We start from the raw sequence: 22,752 nt of genomic DNA on the forward strand, positions 1-22,752 counted from the left end.
CAGCTAGGGCTATTGAAGCTAGTATTTTTAGTCATATAAGCTACAAATGTTCCTCTTGTTTCTAGGAGACTTTTTACACACCCACATGTTTTGGAAAATGTTCCAAGTTTCCCCTGAGTTAAAAAAAAAAAAAAAGCAATACTTGCTTTTTAGGTGGAGGAATGCCTTTTTTTGGCTAGGGCTGTAACTTTTCTGCCTGCGAACTCCCAGGTGCATACTTGAGGTCAGCTAAGTTCCTTGTAATGGAATTGGGGTTTAGTTCATACAAAACCTATGGAATCCATGCAATTTGAGAGTGTAGTGCCCTTTCCCCCCCATAAATTGTGGGATTTCTCCCTTTAAACAATGCAGAGAACATACCCAATCCTTCTGGGAGTTGAGGCTCTAAAATAAAAAAATGTCTTCCCAAACTAGAAAAATGCTGTACATGTAAGATTTTCCACTGTCATATGAATGGCTGCGGATGATGGAGTCACTTCCATATTACGTACCAAATTCATAACATGAATGTTAGTTTTCTCAACAGAGATTTATTTTTATTAGTCCACATCTACTGAACAAGGAGAAAATGAGTAATTCATCAGCCTGAGTGGTTTTAAGTATGAAATCACTCTGAATGGAGTTAAAATTTATAGGAATGATGAAATGTACTGTTCCAGCTCCTTAAACAGGTCATGCAGGAATTATAAACAATGCTTTTTAATGACTGTTTATGAAATCCTCTCACAACCTGTTTATATCTTTTTTGAGTAACATTTTAATCACAAGGGTTTGTGATCAGATTAGTGTGTTTTGTTTACAAGCTTTAGGTTTGGATGGCTTTTATTTCTGATATTAGATGTTATATAATGTACCTCAATATATTGTTTAAACTCTCACATCTGCTCAGGGGTAATAATGTAATCCCTATAACTTGCCATGAGTGTGAAGTCCTCTTCAGTTTTTATGTAGCAGTAATCCTGAAAACCTGTCTATGGAACTGTCAAAGACACTCTTGTCAGATCCTAGAATATGCCAGTTTAAATTGCATCCAGCGTTGTTTCGCATTTATCTACACTTCTGGTAATTTCTTGCATTTTCCCCTTACAGACTGGTTACTTTTTTGGGGAGGTTGAAGGGGCTGTGATGAACAAGTTGCTAGCAATGGGCTCCTTTAAGAGGTAAGAATTAACTTTCTATCTCTTAAAAAATGTTGTAACAACAAAATGAAATAAACCAAACACGAAGTCATATAAAAGAAGGCCAAGACTGGCAATGTGGCTGGATCCTCGTTTATATCTCTTTTCCATATGATCTGAGTGTAAGTTGATGCCATGCACATTGAATATTAAGAGTATTGGAGACAGCCTACAGTGAGTTTCTTGTTAACAGTAAAGTTTATTTGACTACAGTGCTAAAACTGTGTGCCTCTCCTGTTCCCGCTGTGCTCAAGTGGAAAAGGGATTGGGCCACATCTACTATCAAACAGTTTTAAATGGCTCTAAAGCAAAACGTTGATGCAACATTAAACATTTTGACCTGTAGAAAGTTGGAGATTGCTCGAACTAGGCAGTGCAAAATGTCTTACTGTTAAAGTGTTCTGCCAGTAATTAATTTTCATTCACATGCTAACTCACCTTTGAACATTGTTGTGACTATTGACCTGCTCTTACTATCATGATGACAGTAAAAACTAATAGTGGTTTTATGTGTTGTCCTTTGAAATAAATTATGCATCCTGGGAAAGTAAGAAAGAACTTTTCCCTTTAACCTGTAACTCAACACTGGATTCTTCATGGCTTTCACACAGTCTAAGAACTGTTCCTTACCCCTTTGTCCTCTTACAGCATGAGAGAAGTTTTGACCATATATATTACACTTTTCCCTTTTATTTTCCTATGCATTTCTAGGATAAAAAAAAGACACATCACTGATCCCATCAACGACTGAATTTAGTTATTACATGTGAGGGTGTATACAGAGGCTCTCAAAACAGATGGTTTGTGTGTTTCCTTGGTAAACCAGCTCTCTTAAAGGCAGAAAGTTTTCTGTGCTGTCTCTGCGCATTATAGCTGAATACCACTCCCAGTAAATGACTGACCTGAAGTGGAAAGTTCTAGCATTCACTGAATCATCCCAAATCCTAGTTTTCTGAGGGTGGCAACTTTTTGTGTTTAGCACTTCATTCTTAACGTATGCTGTAAAAGGAAGCGAAGTAATACATATTTATAGACTGGGTTCTGTGATGAAAAGATCTGTTTATGCAAGAGATGAAGCATTTTATTTAATGCAAACAAAACCATACAGTCAAAATCAAGGGGTAATGTTTTAATTTGTCCCAATTTGTTCTGTCCTGCCTAGCAAACCATTTCAAACAGAATATCTACTCAACAATCGATGGTAGTAGGCATCACCGCTGAGAAAACAAAGACTGCATGGCTTGAGTATTCCATCTAAACTGCGGTGGATGCCAATTTGGCCTGGGTCATTCGCTTATGATTTTGCTGGTCTTGAGCTCTGAGGGAGTTACAGATAATGAAGCCACTAGCTCAGTGCAACTGAGCTGCATGCTAAAGAAAACGTAAAGACAATGAGCTGATTATTTAAACAGAATAGACTGGCCATTGCCAATCAATTAAAAATGGGAGAGAATCAAAGTGGTGCAACTGCACTGAGCCACCTGCTTTTCCTGCTGTACAGCAGATAGCTCTGTGCAGCAACAACAACAAAAAAAAAAAACCAAAAAAACCTGCCTTTAAGCTGTGCTAGATGAGAGTTTTAATTCCAGCAATACGAAGAAGAAATCTTTGCTGGCTCTCATGAAAAACAGTCAGACACATTTACCATATTTTTAAGATTACTAATTTGTTTAGGTAGGGTTGTGTTTCGCTTTTCCAAAATTTATTTTATATGGAATAAGAAGTAAAAAAAAAAAAGCACTGAATAATGCAGTGGCAAAATCTATTACCAGTACCATTTCCCTGAGAGCACAACAATATAGATATTGCATGCATTATACTTGTCATTGCTGCTCTTACCAGGGAGACAAAATCAGAGAGCAAGCTCTGTTCTTTAGCCTTTTATTCTGATAATATCCAGAGCCATCCTTTCTTGCAATTTGCTTCTTATATGGCATTTACCGTTCAGCAGGTGAATTATATAGCTTTGCACTGTTTGATCTGGTCTTGCTCCTTTTTTGTTTAGCTTAGAAGTAGAAGGTTCTACGGTGCCTGATCTTCACTGCAGAAGAGTTTACTAACATCCCCACCAACTGTGGGGATGGGAGTCCTTTCTTCCTTTTGCACCATTAGGCTGAGTGGCAGTGCAAATATGTGCTACCGCCTGGCGGATTCGTGCCAGTTTTCAGGCTCTCTGTCCACAAAAGGAATGAATTAACCCTTTGTGTGTTCTCTCAACTACCACTAATTTGGAGGGATATAGAAGTTCTTTTTAGGATTGAGCTGGAAGTGTTAAACAAAAGGGGGTTGTTTGCGGCTGACTATATTTCTTTTCAACCTGCAGCAGGATGAAATTCAATTTTTGTGTCCACTGTTTATTTTTTAAAGTGAACTTAAATACCTCCTTCCCTCCTCAATTTCTTTAAACTCAGTACTTCTTTTGAATAATGTGTACATATGTATGTGTGTATATTTTCTTAGTTTATGGATTTTATATTTAGGGAGAAAAATTATATCAGTGCCTCCACAGCAACGTGACATATTCTATGATTTCATTTAGCAAAATGGTGTTTATCTTATACCCTGAAAATTGCACAGAGTTAAATAATTTAAATATAATTTAAATTTATTATTAAATGAATTAGGATGCACTTATGGAAAAGTATCTGCTTCACGTAACTTAGAAGAAGCCTCTTTATAGTTTCCTCAGCATTTTGGTTACATAAAACCAGTGAAAAAAATAGATTCAACTGCTCAAAGCATGAAAATCTAAAAAACCACAGTAACATCAGAAAAATTAAGGGCTATTGGAGCAATGAGATCCCCAAAGAAGTGAACTTAATAAATATGTAAGAGAAAATTAAATATCTCTTGACTTCAAGACACTTTCATCCTTTCCAGTTGGAGGAAAACTGAGCAATTCTGTAAGACAAATATGGAAGCAGCATCATGTCCTCTTAACAGTTCTGTTTCCACCAGGCATCCTCTTGGCCTCTGAAGAAGAATCTGTGCTTTGGTATATAATCATGTTGTCAGGATATATGGCTGAAGTGGTGCGCCCCAGAATTCCAGCTTTCCCAGATCCTATGGCTCACTCTAATAAGTTCTTGTTGCTTTGAGAGCTTCTCTTCTTTCTGAGTTTTCCTTGCTCTGTTCCTTTATCTTTACTCACATACTTCTTAGTGAATAACACATACTGTCTGAGCCCTTACGACATGATACAGTCCAAATCCTTCACCTCTGTTCTCCTGACGCATGCACAGAGGCAGACTTTCAGCTCTCTGTCTTGATTTGCTTTTTAAGCAAAACATAGCAAATATTTTGCCTCCAGGTTACAAGATCATAAAAAAATTCAGAACTCTTTACTAAGCTTCTTGCAAAGAGCAGAACATTCTTAAAGCCAAATCATGGAAACAGTGACCAGTTGCTCACCAACAGGATACCAATTTCCACTGAGGCAGCACAGCCTCCAAATGAAAGATATTTGTCTGTTTAGTTTAGGCCACTCTTTCTTATTTAAGCATTCATTTTAATAAGACATTCTTGAATTTCTGGTGAAGGTGTCAAATGGACACTTATATTTCAAAATTGTGTTTATTTTCTTGTGGATTTTTACAGTCATCAATCTGACCTATTAATTCGGCAGTGTTTCTGAAAGTAGATGTATACTTTGGAGAAGATAAATAATAGACTGAAGGAACAATTCAAATTGGAGTTGGTGGATTTGGTATTGGACAAATGTAACTGTGATGTAGCAGTTCTGCAATGTAGCGGTTCTCATAAAAAAAATTTCCCTATCTTTAGTGATGATTTATTTAGTAAAAGAACAAGTAAGTGTCGTGGTTTAGCCCCAGCCAGCAACCAAGCACCACGCAGCCGCTCGCTCACTCCCCCTGCCCCAGTGGGATGGGGGAGAGAATCAGAGGAGTAAGAGTGAGAAAACTCCTGGGTTGAAATAAGAACAGTTTAATAATTAAAATAAAGTAAAATAGTAATGATAATAATAACAAAATAATAATAATAATATACAAAGCAAGTGATGCACAATGCAATTGCTCACCACCCACTGACCGATACCCAGCCAGTTCCTGAGCAGCAATCGCTGCTCCCCAGCCAACACCCCCCCCCCCCCCCCCCCCAGTTTCTATACTGAGCATGACGTCATATGGTATGGAATAGCCCTTTGGCCAGTTTGGATCAACTATCCTGGCTGTGCCCCCTCCCAGTTTCTTGTGCACCTGGCAGAGCATGGGAAGCTGAAAAGTCCTTGACTAGCATAAGCAGTACTTAGCAACAACTAAACCATCAGTGTGTTATCAACATTCTTCTCATCCTAAATCCAAAACACAGCACTATGCCTGCTACTAGGAAGGAAACCAACTCTATTCCAGCTGAAACCAGGACAGTAAGCTCAAAATATACCCTATGTTTATGGCATAAATACCACAAAAATAGTCAGGTAGATGAATATGCATTTTTTGAATGGGCAGGCAGAAGGCATTCAAGGTAGGAAAATGAGCAGACTATTTCCAATAATCATCTTCTATATTAGCTGTCATGTGCATTGCAGAGCATGTACAAGGCCTGCACCCTAAATCTTCAATATCTAAATGAATAATATGTAATTGTACTGCCCTGAAGAATGACATTCCATTTTCAACAAAGGAATAGCTGTCAGAAAGGCAACAATACAGCAGACTGTGTCTAGCACCGGTTTACAAGTAGGTACAAAAGAACCAAATAATATCTGTCACTTCCCTCTTCTGATTTTTTTTTTTTTTTTTTTTTTAAATTTACCAGACATGTGTCTGGTACTTGTACTTTGAGACCCCTGCACTGCTGTGTGGTATGTTTTCTGCTCATATTTTGTCCATGTGATATCTAAAATTAATGTCTCAGAACTGAGTTTGGGCATAGGTAGACTTTATATCTCTAAATATTACCACTAATTTAACGCAGTGTATTACTATATGGGAATCATTTTACCCACTTAAGGAGAAACCCAGGCATGTGTGCTATGTAAATGAGTTGTCATTCTGTATGCTGGAAATACAGGTTGAGTTGTAGTTTTTATAAATGTTATGCTTTGGAGAACCTTGGCAATTAGGAATAGCTGAACAATAAAGACAAAGATATGTGATGACAAGCTTGTTTTGTCAAAATGCTGTAATTTATTTTTATGCTTTTCACTGATTTTCTTGGTGGTGAAAGGTATTAGTCTGATAGCTTCTGGACACTAATAATCTGTCTGTCAATGGAAGTGGGAGAGCCAGAGCAGCAACCGTATGGGATTTCTTAGAGTGTCCTGCTACCTCCCCACAAGGACCCTCTCTAGACTTTAGAAACTAGTTTACTTTTCATACCATTCAACACTGTCCCTCCTTCCCCTCTTTGCAAGAATACCAGACAGGCTGCATAGCTTGTGTCTGAGTTAATGAACATCTTTCCACCAGAAGTGAGCTCTAGTCACCATTAATTTTTATGTGGACTACTGAGTGAAGCATAGTGTCAATAATTAGGGCTTCCTGTATTATTGGCTTCCTATGCTGGGTTTTTTGGAGCACTTCTCCCTTTTTTTTTTTTTTTTTTTTTTTAAATGGACTTGACATTACTTCCATGGTAAGAAGCTTATTATTCCTACACATTATATGAAACCCCCCAAATATTGAACTGGTGAGAAAACATTTGAAATTTTATGTATTGAAGATCTTTCAGCTGTTATAATAGTCATAGATGGTATTTTACACTGCCAAGTAGAAATCCATAGGTGTGCTGAAAATCTAGCTGAAAGCAATAGAGTACATTTGTTAATATAGCCTGTGCTGCTGGTGGGTCTTAGAAGTTTAATTTTCTTGAACCAGATTTGTACTCAATTGTAAGTACATTGCAAACAACAAGACTGGAATTTACTATATCAGGAAATTGACAATAAAAAGGTTTTCACTAAAATGTATTTGGCCCCTGTAGTTATATGCAATGGACATGCACATTTAGGTTTTGGTAAGTTGTTTTCCATTAGTTAAAGATGATTGCACATAGTCTGTGTTTGTCCTATGACTGATGTTGAAAACAATTGCTCTGTAGACTTCGGTGACCAGGTGTGGAAATATGGGCAGTTAACAGGATGGTGATGTCAGAAAGTCTCAAGCATGTTATCCGTAGCAACAGCAAAGCTCTCCTGTGAGGTGCTGTAATACGTAACATAGACCTGGGCATCTAGATGGACTTACAATTAGATTGTGGGAAGCAGGCAGTTATGTTCACTAACTATAGTCAGTTGAACAGGATACAGTTAGCTGCAAACAGTTATTTAAAACTGAAATACAATCACTTCAAAAAGGGTTATCTGGAAGCCTTTCTGCAACAGTGAGTTAAGTCTGTCTGAGTGAGAAGAAAGCTTATTTTCTAAAATCTCAGAAAGACATTAGTAATAACAGTCTGAAAATGACACCTGAACACAGAAGCACCACAGCATCTTAGGCCACTGTTTTGACCACAAATGCTATAGTAGCCTTTTTAAGGAATAGGGCTGGAAGACTTTTACCTTTGGATTACAAGAACAGAAACAAAACAAAACTGCATTTGAATTTGTTGAATGCCTGGGAACCCATTTATACTGAGCTTTAATACCATTCATAGTGACAGAGAGTCCAGAATTGATTCAATATGTTGCAGTGTTCAGATTGCAACTTGGTGATGGGCTTTGTCCACTGATCTTTGAAGTGCGTTGTAAAATTCCTATTTGTTTTTAGTGCGGAAGAATCAGGTCTTTTAAGATCATTTGGCAATAATGCTTTCACTGGTATATTTTGCACATCCTGTGTTATAGTTGTTTGAATCATCTTTAGAAACTTTCAGATAGGTGTTGAACCTGCCCACTTTGCAGTTTGCTGAGATGGGAATACATTGTTCAAAAAACAGAACTCTTTCCAGGCTTTTGTTAAGAAATCTATGTCTGCCATGTACCTTTCCAAGGATTTGCTCCTTTTTTTTTTTTTTTTTTTTTTAACCTGGATACACTCTCTGTTTTCTAGTTTGTTCCTGAACCAGAATCTTCACACTGGAAACACCTTCAAATATATTTACTAAAACTAAACTCATTATAATATTATCCACAGATGATATTCAAGCATTTCCAAACAACAATTTTGCAGTGTTCCACAATGATTTTGAGATTGTTTATTACAACTCTTCCCCTCTGCCATCACACTGAAGTTTATTATTTCTGTTCCTGTTAAATGAAGTTTTTTTTAACTACATACATTTTAACATCTTTGTTCCTCTTGCTTATAATACAGTTTTAGATTGTTGTGTACTCCCTACAATACAATAAAACAATCTACAAAAAATATAATCTAGCATGTCGGGGCACAAAATTAATTATATTTCTGATTATTTGTGTGAGTACATATTTCAATCTTTTAATGACTTTTTATCTTTGAGCATTTGAAGAAACTATTACATCTATTATAATGTAATAATTAGATAAGAAATGTAATACAAGTACAAATATTGAGGGGGGAAAGGCTTTTTCCAATATTTCAAGTGAAGTTCAAATTATAACAGATGTTCCACATGACACGCTATAATAGTATTTGATTAACGCTTCTTAGCAGAATAATGAAGTCCACAGATTGACCAGGCAGTTCTGGTGTACAAAATTGAAAGTGAAGAAATGGATTGTACTGTCAAACACCAAACAAACAGTCACCGAACTTCTTATGTTGAGAAACCATTTACAAAGAATAAAGACAAAACTGAATGCTATTCTACTTGTAACACTAGGTATTGAATGAAGCAGGATGGGACCATTTCATCCACATAGAATTCCTTGACTACTCTGCAGAGAGCACATTAACATCTGTAAGCTGTCCTTGTCTGTGCTTGTCACTTGCCACCATCACTAGGAGGTCCAAGTGGACATGCAACACGGTCCTTGGATCTAGAGGAATAAAGTAGTCAAGCCAACAAAGACTGGAAAGGCTGAGCTGTAGAGATTACCTCACAGGGGCTGGATTCTGACCATGGTTAAAGGGGGGACAAATAAAGGAAAAAAAAAAAAAAAAAAAAAAAAAAAGCTAGGGAAAGTGGTGTATTACTGCATGCCACACAGGCAGCACAGCTTACACCATGTACTGCTCTGTTTGTCTTGGCAGATCTGTGTGCGCGGATCTGGCTGTGGGCGTGATTCTGCCAAATATGGTCAGTGTTCAACTTGCACCCATGTTTAGGTCTCTAGTTATGCGTTTGTCTACCATGTGCCTCTCTCTGCCAGTCCACAAAACAATGGCTTCCTAGCCATTTCTATTCTGAATATAAGATAAAATTACTAACGTAAGCAGTATGACCATGTACTAAATGTTTAGTTGAAGCTGCGAGATCCAGTATAGTAGATATTTTGCCTGTAAGCTAAAAAGAAAATATAGGCATAATAAAGAAGCTTTTAGTGATGGTTGCTGTCACAAAATTAGATTAGAAAAATTAATTACGGTTTCTACCACAATGTATTATGACATTTTATTGGTACAGGTTGCAACGTTTCATGGCATGCAGTGCAGAATGCCTCATGGTGATGCTGAATGCATTTCATGACCTGCTTTTGGCAGCTTCTGGGACATCCTTTCCATAGCTGAATTTGTGTGCTCTCCTTTCCTCTTCACTTAGAAGCAAGGCACACATTGCAAAATGTTGAAGTCCCGTCTCATACATCTATAAACCATCTACGTCCAATTGTGTTCTTTTGTCCCTCTGATGATGCAAAAGTCAAATGGATATGTACAAATAATACTAGTAACTTTTATATATTTACACTTGTTGCAACTTATCAGCTAAAGATTCTTTACATCTGCTATAGATGTTAAATGCTTTTTAAGTGGATGGATACAGTTAATTAATTGTTCTATGGACAGACAGATTTAGAGAAATAATCACAATTCCATATACTATCTCTGAGTTCTGGATTTTACATTTAGATCTCTGAAGTGTATCAATGATGAGTAAAATCACAAGCAGAAAGAAATTTCCCTGTTTACTATGCATCTGAGGAGGCTTCTAGCATATATTGATTACAGCAGGTACTTGACATGGAATATTTTGCCCTCATGAAAAGAAACAAAAATAAACCCATCCTGCTTCAATTACCTGTACTGTGAATACACTGAAATTTCACCTTGCTCTTCTTTGGAAGCAACACCATGTTTTTACAAATTAGTTGTGCACCAAGAACTGCAAATGTCTTTTTGCCTTTACTGGAGGTCAGGAGTGGTCTGTTGTGAGAAGCCCCTCAAATGCATAGGTTCTTTCACTTTCTGGGGCTAAATGTGCTGATCTCAGTCCAGAACCAACTGTTTAAGCATCTTGTTGATTGTGTATTCTCCTCCTCCTCCTCGCATTGTTTATATCATCGTGTGTTACACTGTATGTGTATCTTCCCTGGTTTCTCCCAGTTACGCTTTTGCTTTGTTCTGTAGTCTGGTAAAATCCTTACAAAGTTTTCACAGTGTTTCTTACCTTTATTCTCCTTTGTGTAACCTGTATTTTAATGATCCCTTTCCCTCTTTTTCCTGCTTCTGTTACAATTTTTATTTTCCTGTCTACTTTGTGGGCAGACTGTTCCATATCATCATTTTTATTCCACTTGTTTTCTTCTTTTAGTCAAGCAGTTTTCTGTTCTTCTCTGTAGAATTACACTTTATGACTACCAGGCCATGTGTAGAACAAACAAAGAGAGTAGCGACAGTGCCCATAGCTTACTGGACGTAAGTATAGTAAATGTTCTGAGCACCTTTCCATGCAATCATCAAAGAAAATTGTTGCAAATATCTCATGGCCATTGTAAGTCCGTTATTTTGATTTGGAATGCTTACAGCTCTTGCATTTATCCTAGTGCATACAAGGAATGGCTCATTACAAACAAATGCAAAATATTAAGCATTTTCAAGTTCGAATGCTTGCACAATCATTTTTAATGCTGGACCACTGTTTCTGAGGTTCTGTCAGAATGTTCTTTGCACCATATGAATCCTCCTTCTAAGGACTTTGTAAATTTGGCAATAGATTGTGCTTTGGGGGACTGGAATCACATAGGACTTTTCCATATGTAAACACATACACACATGCAGAAATGTAATTCAAATTAAAAACTGATTCTTTTCTTTTTATACGAAAGGCTTGGTTCATTGGCAAGGCATACAAGTCAGTGATTTTATCACATGTTTTTTCCTTAGTATTTAAAGAAGCTATCTTTTAAAGTAGAATTTCAATGCATTTAAACCCTTGTCTTGCAATCAGATCTGAATACAAACCCTGTCCCTCTGCAAGTCCTGATTAGAGTCAAGCTGGGTCTTGCAAGGGAAACACTTCCGTGTTGTTAAATCATATATCTAAGTAATAACCTCAAGCGTATTTTATAATCATGTATATGTTTTACTGATTACGATAATAATTATCAGAACTGATTAGGTGTTAGATAAAGTATAGTTTCTGCATATTAAAAAGGAACCGTTTTAATAAATATATGACAGTATTAGCATGAAAAATTCTTATGTAAAGACAGCAGCAAAACACCCTAGCAATTTTACCAGCCTGGAAAAGTTACCTGATAGTATTTTTAAATGCACAGGGATCTAGCTAGAGAAAATAAGCCTACACATAGTTAAACTGCTGAGTAAATATCAACGTTCTGGCAACTTCCAAATATCTATATAAAGCTTCTATGGTTTAATAATCCTTTGCAGTTTGGGATGTTTTCATATACATATTTACATGACTATGTTTTTCAAATACCTGCAAATTTGGATTTACTGCACTTAGTCTGTTATCCACTAAAGTCTGAACCTGAAAAAAGACTATCTTAACATAATAATAAGTACCAGGCTGTGCAATGAGACTTAAATTCTCAGTGAAATAGAACAGGATGCTGTGAATCACATTTGCATGAAAAATTTAAAAATATATTACAACTCTTAGCAACAATTTTCCATCCCAAGGCTTGGGGCTTCAGCTCAGTTTGCATAAGCATCCAGCATGTAGAGCCGAAGTATTTCTCTTACAAGTGGGCTTTAATCCAAGAGATTTTCACTCTTCCAATTTTTGTCCAAGCTGTGTTTCCAGCTGCAACTATTGTGGGATACACTGAGACATGATGAGCATGTCCTTTCTTTATTATTTTAAAGATAGCCAAACTCTTCTTTAAACCTCAATTGAGTTTTTGTGATGTTCAACATGAAAGATGGGTAGAGCTTTGGTTATTTTATTACTTTCCTATTGATTCAGTCACTTCTAATAACCATGACTACAGAGGAAGTATAAAAAGAACTTGCATTAAAAACAGGTAGGGCTAGATTCCTCAAGAGTACTTTTTTCCTGGTTTTATGCCCAGTTTTGTACATATAGATCAGGTTATTAGGCAGTATTCAGTACAGTTTATACATAAGCAAAATCTTTGTTCACAAATGTTTATCCTTCCCTTTGAGAATTATGGTTTTACAAATACAGCAATAGATATAGGGACAAGACTGAGACTCTTCAAAAAGTTCGTATTTTAAAAAGCATCGAAGTGGAGCATAGGCATCAAAGACTGTATGACTGCTAAAGGATCTATCACAACATTCTGCCAAAATTGTGGAAAACGGGTGTCAGGGCTGGACCCCTCTTTCTATCTTAGCTTTTTAGGCTGTGGGACTAAAATGATAAATTAGGGATGGACTAGATATATAGATCATCTAGTCCATTTCTTTACCAGTATAGGATTGCTTCTTAAAAGATATCCGGATACTTTGTTATTTAGCATATTTTCTTGTTTTAATTTATTCAAGTCCTAGATAACACTCCATAGAGCCATTTTCTTGCAAGTGTATCAGTGCCACAGAGTCACACAGCTCAGTTCCTTTGGCTCTCAAAGATGGTTTAGATACATAGAGAGAATACAAGTCCTGCAGTTTTTGCTGCAGTTTTTGAAGGAACGGTCTTTGAGTGGAAAAGGCTGTCTTAGTAAAATCATATTTCATGAGAATGCATTTATATCAATTTAATGATTTTTTTCCACTAAAATTTCAAAACAAATTATTTTTCGCATTTCCTATTCATATTATTGAATTATTTCAAATATATTGAGTTTTTAATTTTTCTTTTAGTTCTCATATTAAAATAGTTGTATAATATGTACTATATTTTACATTGAATATGTATTGTTCATGAGTAATAAAAATATATTATTTTACACTAAATAATTTGGCATTATGAAACCAAAAGTATGCAGCAAAGTTAATTACTTGGGTGTGAAATTTCAGGTTTTCTGATTTGGAATGAAAATAAATAAGATGTCCCACAGGGCTGAAATTTTGTTTTCTTTTCATCTCTAGGAAATATTTGTAGCTTTTTATCTTTTCCTGTAAGACAGTCCTTAATAGGTGAAAAACCTCTGCTCTTTTGGGCATTATGCATTCTGCTGGCTTGCTGTTTCAGCCTTTCATGCGACTGACTGACACTCGTTCATTGGCTCTGTGAGTTATCAGCCCTGTGCAGGAATACTCTTTGTGGCCTCTGAAAACTTTAAATGGCCAGTTACTGCCATGCAAAATGGCACTGCTTCAGTAAGGTACTGATTCAGGATGGTTAAGCATGATTTTAGATATCTGAGTAATTCTCTTAGAGTCAATATGACTTCTTACATGTCCTAAAATACTCTATTGATATGGAATCTAAAAAGTCCGCAAAATTTTATGCAACTAGGAGACCCTAACACAAATGGCGAGACAAGGATAGATTCCTGTCCAAATTTCTGGAAAGTGACTTTTCTGCCTGAGATTCTTTCATAAAAGAATAATCCTATTGCTATTCTTTTCAGAAATAAAATATTCGAAATCTAGTAGAAGTACTGTAAGCACAGGATTTTCAAAGTCTTTGCTGTATTTGTTATGATTCAGAAAAATAGAGGGAGGAGGGAAGAATCTTAAAAACTACTTAAAATGCTTAGAACTAAGCCTTCAGTATGACACAGATAACTTCATTTAGGTAATTTCAAACTTCAGAAGCTTTTCCTAGTCTAATTAGACTGAGGTAACAAATTTACATTCAGAAATCTCAGAAGAGATTTACATTACAGAGAGGCAAGTCTGTGAATTGCAGCCTAAGAAAAGATCATATTCTTTACCAGATCTGTTCCTCCAGCAATAGCCTGGGAAATAGGAACCCCTAGAGGTTAAATATTTAGGAATCATTTGCAAAAACTTTGCTTTTCCAATTGACAATCTGTGTGTTTGACCAACCACATTAGAAGGAAATTTAATTACTATATACTTTAATATTCAATATAATAATATTTGCTTCTTCATAAGAAAACGTTATTGTTCTTTTTCTCATGCTACCCATGCATTTGAATATCCATAACATTGTCTTTACATGAAGAATTCATGTTAAGATATAAATAGTGCATATTTTGCCTTTTTATTAAATGAGTTACTTCTCTTCAGCCTTATAATGCCTTCTTTGCTGCAGTAAAATGGATTATGACTGAGCTTGTCTTGTAAGTAAATTTTATCAAGAACTTAATGAATATTTGTATGAATTAGTGAATATTTGTACTTTTGAATACCTAATGAATATTTGTACTTTTTGCCTTTTACATACATCATGCTGCTTCTATTATATGATTTTAAAGATACTAGTATTTGTTAATTTTTTTGCTTTCCAATTTTGCATTGTTAAAATCTGAGAAAATTTTGGCTATATGAACGCACAGTTGCACTTTTTACATTATTCATGGTCTTCACATGTCCATATGTCTTTGCTTAGTAAGTCTAGCAGATCGCAATATACAAACCAAATTTATTATTGTGGTTACTGTTAAATTTTACATAAATGTCTGGCTGTTTGTAATGCTGCTTGGGTGGGCTGTTGTCAATATAGCAAACTGTTATAGTGATTCACTGTATTGTCACGTCATGAATTTCTGTAAGATGGACCTTTTACAGTATGTGCCAGATAAGGTGTACTCTGGATGTCGCTGAATTTTTTTACCTGGCCTAATTCTTCTAACATTTCAAGTTAATACATGATAAGCATTGCCTTTAAAAGAGATTGTTTAACAAATCAGAGAGAAATATCATATGGAGAAGAAAATGCATCCTGTATTATTAACCTGCATGTTTCATTATTGTTCTTATCAGAGAACAGAGTTGCAGATTTAAGTGAATTTTATCTTTATTGAAATAGAACTATTTTTTTCTTGTAGTCACTTTGTTTTAATTGTAAATTATATGAGCTTTCATCAAAGTTTGGAATAAGAGTTAAGGAGAATTAACTGAATGGCTATTGCCAGAAGGCAGAGGTTGATCTTAAATGCAGCTTTCAAAGTAAGTATCAGGGAAAGAAATCATGTTAAAATGAGACTTTGATGCTACCTATAACAGCGTCAAAAATTTCCAGAAACTTTCTGTGTTTATCAGTATTGTAGTTTCATGTGTTGGTTTCACAGTCTTTACACTTACAATAACTGATAGACTGACACAGTTCAGTACGTTCTTCAAAGTAAATTGCAGTATATGTTAGTGGGAAAATGCATTCTCTACACACCTAGTTAGAGTTGATTAGACGCTGGTTAATCAATCTTTTCTGCTCCTAGAAATAAATCAGTTTTATTATTTTAGGTCCAGAATTAATATAAGTATTTTATGTGTACTCCTGTACTGTAGTCAGGACAGTTATAGTCCTATGGCATTCTATTAGAGAGTCAAAATACCCTGCATAATGAAGAAATAATGTTCAGTAATGTTCAACAGTAAAAAAACTGTATGCTGCCATGCATTGAGAATTTTAATGGACACCTCAAACAAGATCAATAATTTAAATTAATAATAGGTAAATCTATTATTTATTGATGGGGTTAATTTCCGAATAAATTTTTGGTGGTAAACAACCCAGTGAAAATATGAGAATAGCAGTAGTTGGATAATCCCAGAGTTATGCTAGTAACACGACTTTCAGTTCTGTGTTAGCTTTTATTTAGAATAGGATTAATGGTATCGAACCACTGCCAGTTTAGTGTTTTGAAAACATTCTGTGGTATAATATGAAAACTCTAATGATTTCTTTAGGTTCCTTGTGGAATTTAATCTATGCAGTTGGTGGCACTCTGATCTAACAGCAAAAGGTAAGTGTAATTTTTTTTCCTGGCTGCAATGGCAGAAATGGCTAGACTAAATTGGATTTTTGAAATTCAGATGTGTGTAAAATGTTTCAGATTAAATAATAGACATCTGATAACAATAGTTTCTCTCCCACGTCAGCATCCTCTTCTTTGTTAACGTTTCCCAAAACACAAGATAATTAAGATCTTGTATGAATAACCACAAAGTGCTTGTGTGTACTCTAGGAATACAGTATACTACTATAACGGAAAAGTTAAAATACTATTTTACTAGATACTGATTAATTTACTAGATAATGTTTAAATATGTTTTTTTTAAATGTTCCCTTAATTCCAAAACAGTCTTTGTAAATAAAGCAATCACACTAGCTTTTTTCTGCCTATACTACACTTTTTCTAGGGCTGCTGTAACATGTAGGGGGTTATTGTGCTGGAAAATGCCATTTCAACAAAAGTCCATAGGAACATAGTTATCTCAATATAATTTCATATGAAAATAATTTTTGAGGCTTAAGATAGTAAATTTTATGCCTTTATTTTTAAACAAGATTGGTTAAAGCTGTATTTTGTTTCATCTTTCCATTCAAAATAGACATTTTAAAGTAATAAAATCTAGATGAATTAAAATTCAGTTTACTCAAAATATTTTTTAAAAATGTGGAGGCATCGTTTGAAATAATAATGAAATTTTAACAGTTCCCATAAGAACTGTAAGCTTTCTATGTCAACTGTCTCTTATATTTTAGCAGACTTTTTATGGCATTTCAGAAGTGTTGCTCAAAAGTAAAGGGCTAATTTACAAGAGCAGTGTTCTTCAATTGGCTATTTCATAGGCAAATGATGCTGCATAACATTTACTGGTCTAATGATTTAAACTGCATTCTTCAGCCTCCTATTGGTAGATTTACATATTCCTTAGCAAAGCAGGGGATAAAATTGCTACTTCAGGCTTCAGTTTATACTTGCATTGCCTGGATACTAGGCTGTCTTTATGCCAAAATAATATCCTGTCTGAAGTTAAGGTATCAGGAAAATGGAACGTACTGATGCCCTGGAATATTCCAGTGTTCCCTGTAGTAGTAAGATGCTGGAGCTCTCCTAGCAGAAAGATCTATCCTGGAGCAACCAGAAAGTATGGCAGTAAATGGCAAAGCACGTCAGGCTACTGTCTAACATGTTGTAAATGCTGCGTAGGGAGAAGGGGAGGCTGAGGTGAGTGTCTGCTGGAGGTGAAGAATTGGTAAGAGCCTTCTGGAAATTTAGGTGCGTGAACTTAGTACAGCCTTTCCCGTACTGATGTAAACTGTATAATGCATTGCAACACTGAAGCCAGTTCTTTTAAATGAACAATGAGCCCAATGTAGATTGGATGCACATACACAAATAGAGCTTCATGGGAACCAGCCAGACGCTATTTGCTTTTGGACCTTCATTGTAATCAGCAGTGCCTAGACCGGTCTTCTAAAAACCAAGACTAACTTTCCAGTGATTTCCCTAACCATGACAAAAATGTCTCTTACACTGATGGCTGTGAAGGACAGTAGGGTTTGCTGTGCTAGACCCAGAAAATGCAAACCTGTTCCTTATATCTGAAGAGGAATGGGAAGTATGCTAGTCTTAGTCCTTGGTATTTGCAGAACAGTGCAAAGCAGCCAGTGTAGGGAACAGGTAACTTTTTTGGATGTTTTTTCAAGTGTACTGTACAAATATGCCTTAATATATCCTGACATGAAACAACCAATGGCACTAGAGGGGTCCCCACACACCTGCCAATTTACCAAACCCTAGTATGAAAAATACTTCTGCACAAGCTCTTGTAATCTCAATCACATTTGTAAATGAGAGAGAAGAAACTGATGCCCTAAACCTTGGGCAACCCCGTCATCTTCTGGGCTCTAATGAGGTGCTGGAAATCTGAGACCCATGGATCTTTGGCAGTCTCTTTGTTACACAAGCCGTATGTTGATACAAGTGAGGGTAGACCCAAAACACAGGTGATAAATTTCAGTCATTCTTAGTGACAGATAAGGAGAACAGAAGATAAAGGGAGAAGATGCAGTAGAGGTAGTCAGATGATTTTTTTAAAAAATGCTAAATTGTTAAGTATGTCATGACCACAGTGAAAATGTAGAAATAACAAAACTTTTCTGGCCAGCTTTAATACCTCCCTTGAGATCTGTGAATTTGGGGGAATATTTTTTTTAATTATATACCAAAATAATGAACAGTTCAGAAATGCATGTCTTAGTGTGTGATTGCAAATGCAGTTTTGGTCATTCCCCTGGCACTGCACAGTAGATACACCACTGGCTTTGAAACAGGTTATCTTGAATGGAAGATCTGTTGAGTCCAAGAGCCTGTTTAGTGTAATGTATTTTTGTCATACCTCGTCTTGTTTTCTCACTTAGCAATTAGTTTAAGATAGGCTTAACATATGTGCTGATGTGCAAGCGTATCTCTGTGTTAAGGAAGAGTGATGGTGTGGGGAGGACAAAGAAAGGGAATGAGGGAGAGACATTGTCCAACAGATAAATCAGGGTGAGAGTCAGAAGAGCTGCCTTCAGTTCCCAGCTTTGCTGCTGTCCTGTAGTTTGACCTTGAACCGTTCTCACTGCTTCCTGGCACCTCAATCTCCCAATCTTTAAGATGTAAATAGTGATGCTTTCTTTTCTCTTGCACTGCAAGGGCTTGAGATTAAAAGTGTTATGGCATCTTAATTAGTACTATTTTGGGAAGCAGAAAACAAGCATTGGTTCTGGGCAAAGTAACACTTCTGCCCCCCACCCACAGAGTTAGCCTAACCGATGAAACTCTGCAAACATTCCCACACTGTAATCCAAAAAGTGTTTTGGCTTCAGGAAAATGTAGTACAATTTAGATATCAAATACCTGTAAACCCCCATACCTAATAGTTAGTGATGCACAGCATCACTGAAATAAGAACGACAGTAAGTCCGTCTTGGATCTACAGAGAAAGAATAAAAGCCTGTGCATAAATGTAAAGTAGTTTGGCAATGGCTAAACCATTAATAACTACTTTAACAGTTATGTCTTACAGAAGTACATTCCATGGATAAACTTTTTTTTTCTTTTAATTGAAAAAATAGTGTTATGCACTGCCTAGGAAATCTCACAGGGTGGCAGAAGCTGAGTAACATTTCCGTTCTCTGTGAGCTCTGTAATACAGCATCTCATGTTGTTCAGAATTTTGTGTGCTGTTCTTCCCATGTTAACATCAAGATATTTTTTCCCGTGCCTATAGCGCAGAGGTTGAAACAAACCCTAGAGCCCTGTGATACTGAATATCCAGCTTTTGTTTCCGAACGCACTATAAAGGAGACCACGGGGAATATTGCTTGCGATGACTGTTTCAAGTAAGCCCTTTCAATTTTTTTTATACAGCTGTTTGTGACAAAGCAGTAAAACTGAATTATTCGAGGTTATGTTGAAGAACGTACAACTCTTGTTATGTTTTATCTTACATAATGACCTCTGTCAGGGTGTCATTTCTCTTATTACAGGGGTCATTTAAAAGTTTGATACTCTTAAAGTAAAGCAATGCCTACTATTTTCTACCAAAAAATGTAAAACCAGTAGAGGCTTATGCTAATTTCAGAGAACAGTGGATGTTTTAAGACTTTTCCTGGACACAGGCAGCATCCTAAGGGTGTGTTCTGTAAAGATTCAGATACAAAAAGGTTAGTGCTGTTAGCTCTCCCATACGGGAGTGAAACCCTGCTGGATAGGTTAGAAGTTCCCTTGTGGTACAGTGAGATCTGGTTGTTTTACTTGAATGCCAAACAGTGTTTCCTTCTTAGAATTGTTAGGCTGAAAGAGTGGAAGAGGATTAAATCTATCCTCCAAACTTTCAGTGCTGGGAAGCTGAGTTAATAGTAACAAATCTCACACGTCAGTGCTGCAACCTTGTCAGTTCTACAATTGCTACTGTAAAGTTGTCCCTCACAGGGTTGAAAGAGAAAGACTTCAGTCAAGCTTTCCTCCATACTGAAAACATCTTTTCTCTGCATTTAGTGCCTCTGTGCAGTGACGTTTTTGCTGTAGTTACGGTACTTTGTAATTGAAGAACTGCATAGGTATTGTTTATGCAAATTTCTGTACTCCAGTAAGTCTCTTAATTGGATTTCCTTTATGCTGAGAGGTAATCACCGCAAAGGAGATTAGTATTTACAGCAATAATTTGTCTATCAATATAAATGTCAAGAAAAATTTATAAGCCAAACAAAAGTTATTACAACTCTCCCTTTCCAGACTAAATCAATATACAATTAGCAAATAAAGGTGAAAATTTCTTCTCTTTGAAGTCAATAGGTGTGCTTCTGGACTTGCTCCTAAATTTTCTCCTTGATATCTTCATTGCTTTAAAACAGGAAATAGGAGTTAGTACACTGGAGATCTATTTTAAGTGCTAATATTCACTTTTAATTTGCTGCTGACCAACTTTTAATTATAAGGAACTTGTTAATGTCTAGTATGAATAGTTGTTTCTATATGGCTTTGTGGGATAGAATTACGAAAGTGCTTTGTAAATCGATCCCAGGGAACCCTTTAAGTGTAACAATAGGTCCCACTGCCTAAAAAGTACAAACTCAACAAAATCAAGCCATCACTTTTCCACTTGACATATCAAATACAATGTATGTTACATTGCTATGAGTGCTTCATGCCAGCATTGTAGAATTCAAGCAGCCTTATTTTGTGATCATTTAGCAGAAGATTACTGAGAATTTGTGCAACAAGTTATTGTACATCTCTTACGTTTAAATATTGCAAACAGACATGATTCCATGAAAAGAAGATTAATTTAACAGGACCAGGTTTTCTCAAAGGAATGCAGATTTCAGTCTGTCTTCTTAGGTAACTTCAGGTCAAAGGAAATAACTTTCAAAAATAACACAATTCTGCAATACTTGGACAGCACTGAGTTGGAAACTGAGTTTAGTGAAAATTATAGTATTTCAAAAATAATGCGCTAAGATCTTTTTCATAGAAAAACATTTTGTGTTCCACAGTGGAACAAAAAAATAAAAGAAAACCCTGTAAGTTACAAACTGATCTCAAGGCACCCATTATTTTTCTCCACAAGCAATGGCAAAACCTAAAGAAATAATCCAGAAGAACTATTAGATTCTCATGGGAAAGTTCTTCGTTATACCATTTACCCACTGTCATTAACAATCTACAAATTGCATCTAAGATTGCAGACTGCATTGGATTCCAAATATTTTTGTTATAACCCAGGACATTTTCCCGCAGAACAGCTAAGGAATTTGACCCAAAGTCCTTTGTGGACCTACATCTTCTGACCCAGTTTTCTCTTTCGTGTCCTCAGTACCAATAAATATTTTTACAAGCAAGTGTATTGCTTAATACTTGTAATTTAAGAATGATGGGCTCAAACAGTCAAAATTAGGCTTCAACCTTATATGCAGTGAGTCTTAAACTGACATTGTGCTCAATGGTTAACGTGCACAGCATCTGTTGCATACTAGGCTCTCAGTTCAGAGCCCTTTGAGTCAGTGGGATTATTTTCTGTGTCCTCCTTGGATAGTGTTATGGATTAATGTGTTTGTGATATATACTTGCATATCTTGATTACAAATAGAAAAAGATATTTGTAATTATTTAGCTGAAAATACACCCAAATCTAATATTGCAAACCTATTTGAAAGACGCTGGAAAAGTCAATATATTGTGAACAGGTTTGCAAACAAAAGTTGTGCAAATACTGTGCTGTAAGAAAGTTTGTGTCACAAGTTACTCATTCAAGTCACTGTCTTTCATTCCTGCAGTGTCAGGCACTACTGTAGAGCCCTTGTCTGAAAAAGGAGACTAAAAGCAGTCTCTCAGTAGAAGTAAAAATGATGAAAGATGTTAACTGAAACCATATCTTGTTACTTAGATAAGACATTTTGGAGCACAAATACTGTGTTATTGCTAACAAAGTCACAGTCATAGTCAACAAAGTCATATAGTGAGAGTCAGAGGCTCAGTCTTATTCCATCCTGGGTGTGCTGTTACTGATCTTACAGAAATACTCCACACTTCACAGTTACCAAGGGGAACAGTTACCAACTGTAGTTAGGAAAATTAAGCCTTACTCTTATGAACATCTCCAATCATAATTTTTAATCATGGGTGCTTGGATTTAAATCAAAGTATCCTCACAAATAAATCACACAGTAGAAAGGACTCCATGATAATTACTTCATAAATAGCTGGGTCACCTTTTCAGCCATCTCTGAAAACTTATTCAGTCAACGGAAGGGCACCTATACACTTAAGCTGAGTTTGAGTCAGCCACTACACGTACACATACATATAAAATACACTCTCTATATGTAAACTTATCTCTTACTAGCAAAAAATAAATGCTACTTTGGGATAATTTGCAATGTTTAAAAACAATTTTCAAAAATATAGGTTTTA

The 22,752-nt window shown here is 36.0% G+C and overlaps 1 protein-coding gene across 1 annotated transcript in view; it reads left to right on the forward strand.

Annotated features, from left to right (window-relative positions):
* CACNA2D3 (calcium voltage-gated channel auxiliary subunit alpha2delta 3) overlaps positions 1-22,752 on the forward strand; it is a 480,096-nt gene that overhangs the window by 442,614 nt on the left and 14,730 nt on the right. The window contains exons 31-35 of the mRNA XM_075713919.1: positions 1,090-1,160; positions 10,840-10,915; positions 14,630-14,682; positions 16,253-16,308; positions 19,568-19,679. Coding sequence (XP_075570034.1) covers positions 1,090-1,160; positions 10,840-10,915; positions 14,630-14,682; positions 16,253-16,308; positions 19,568-19,679 — 368 coding nt within the window. The remainder of the gene's footprint in view (positions 1-1,089; positions 1,161-10,839; positions 10,916-14,629; positions 14,683-16,252; positions 16,309-19,567; positions 19,680-22,752) is intronic.

The sequence above is a fragment of the Pelecanus crispus genome, chromosome 7, assembly GCF_030463565.1.
Source record: "Pelecanus crispus isolate bPelCri1 chromosome 7, bPelCri1.pri, whole genome shotgun sequence".
NCBI lineage: Eukaryota > Metazoa > Chordata > Aves > Pelecaniformes > Pelecanidae > Pelecanus > Pelecanus crispus.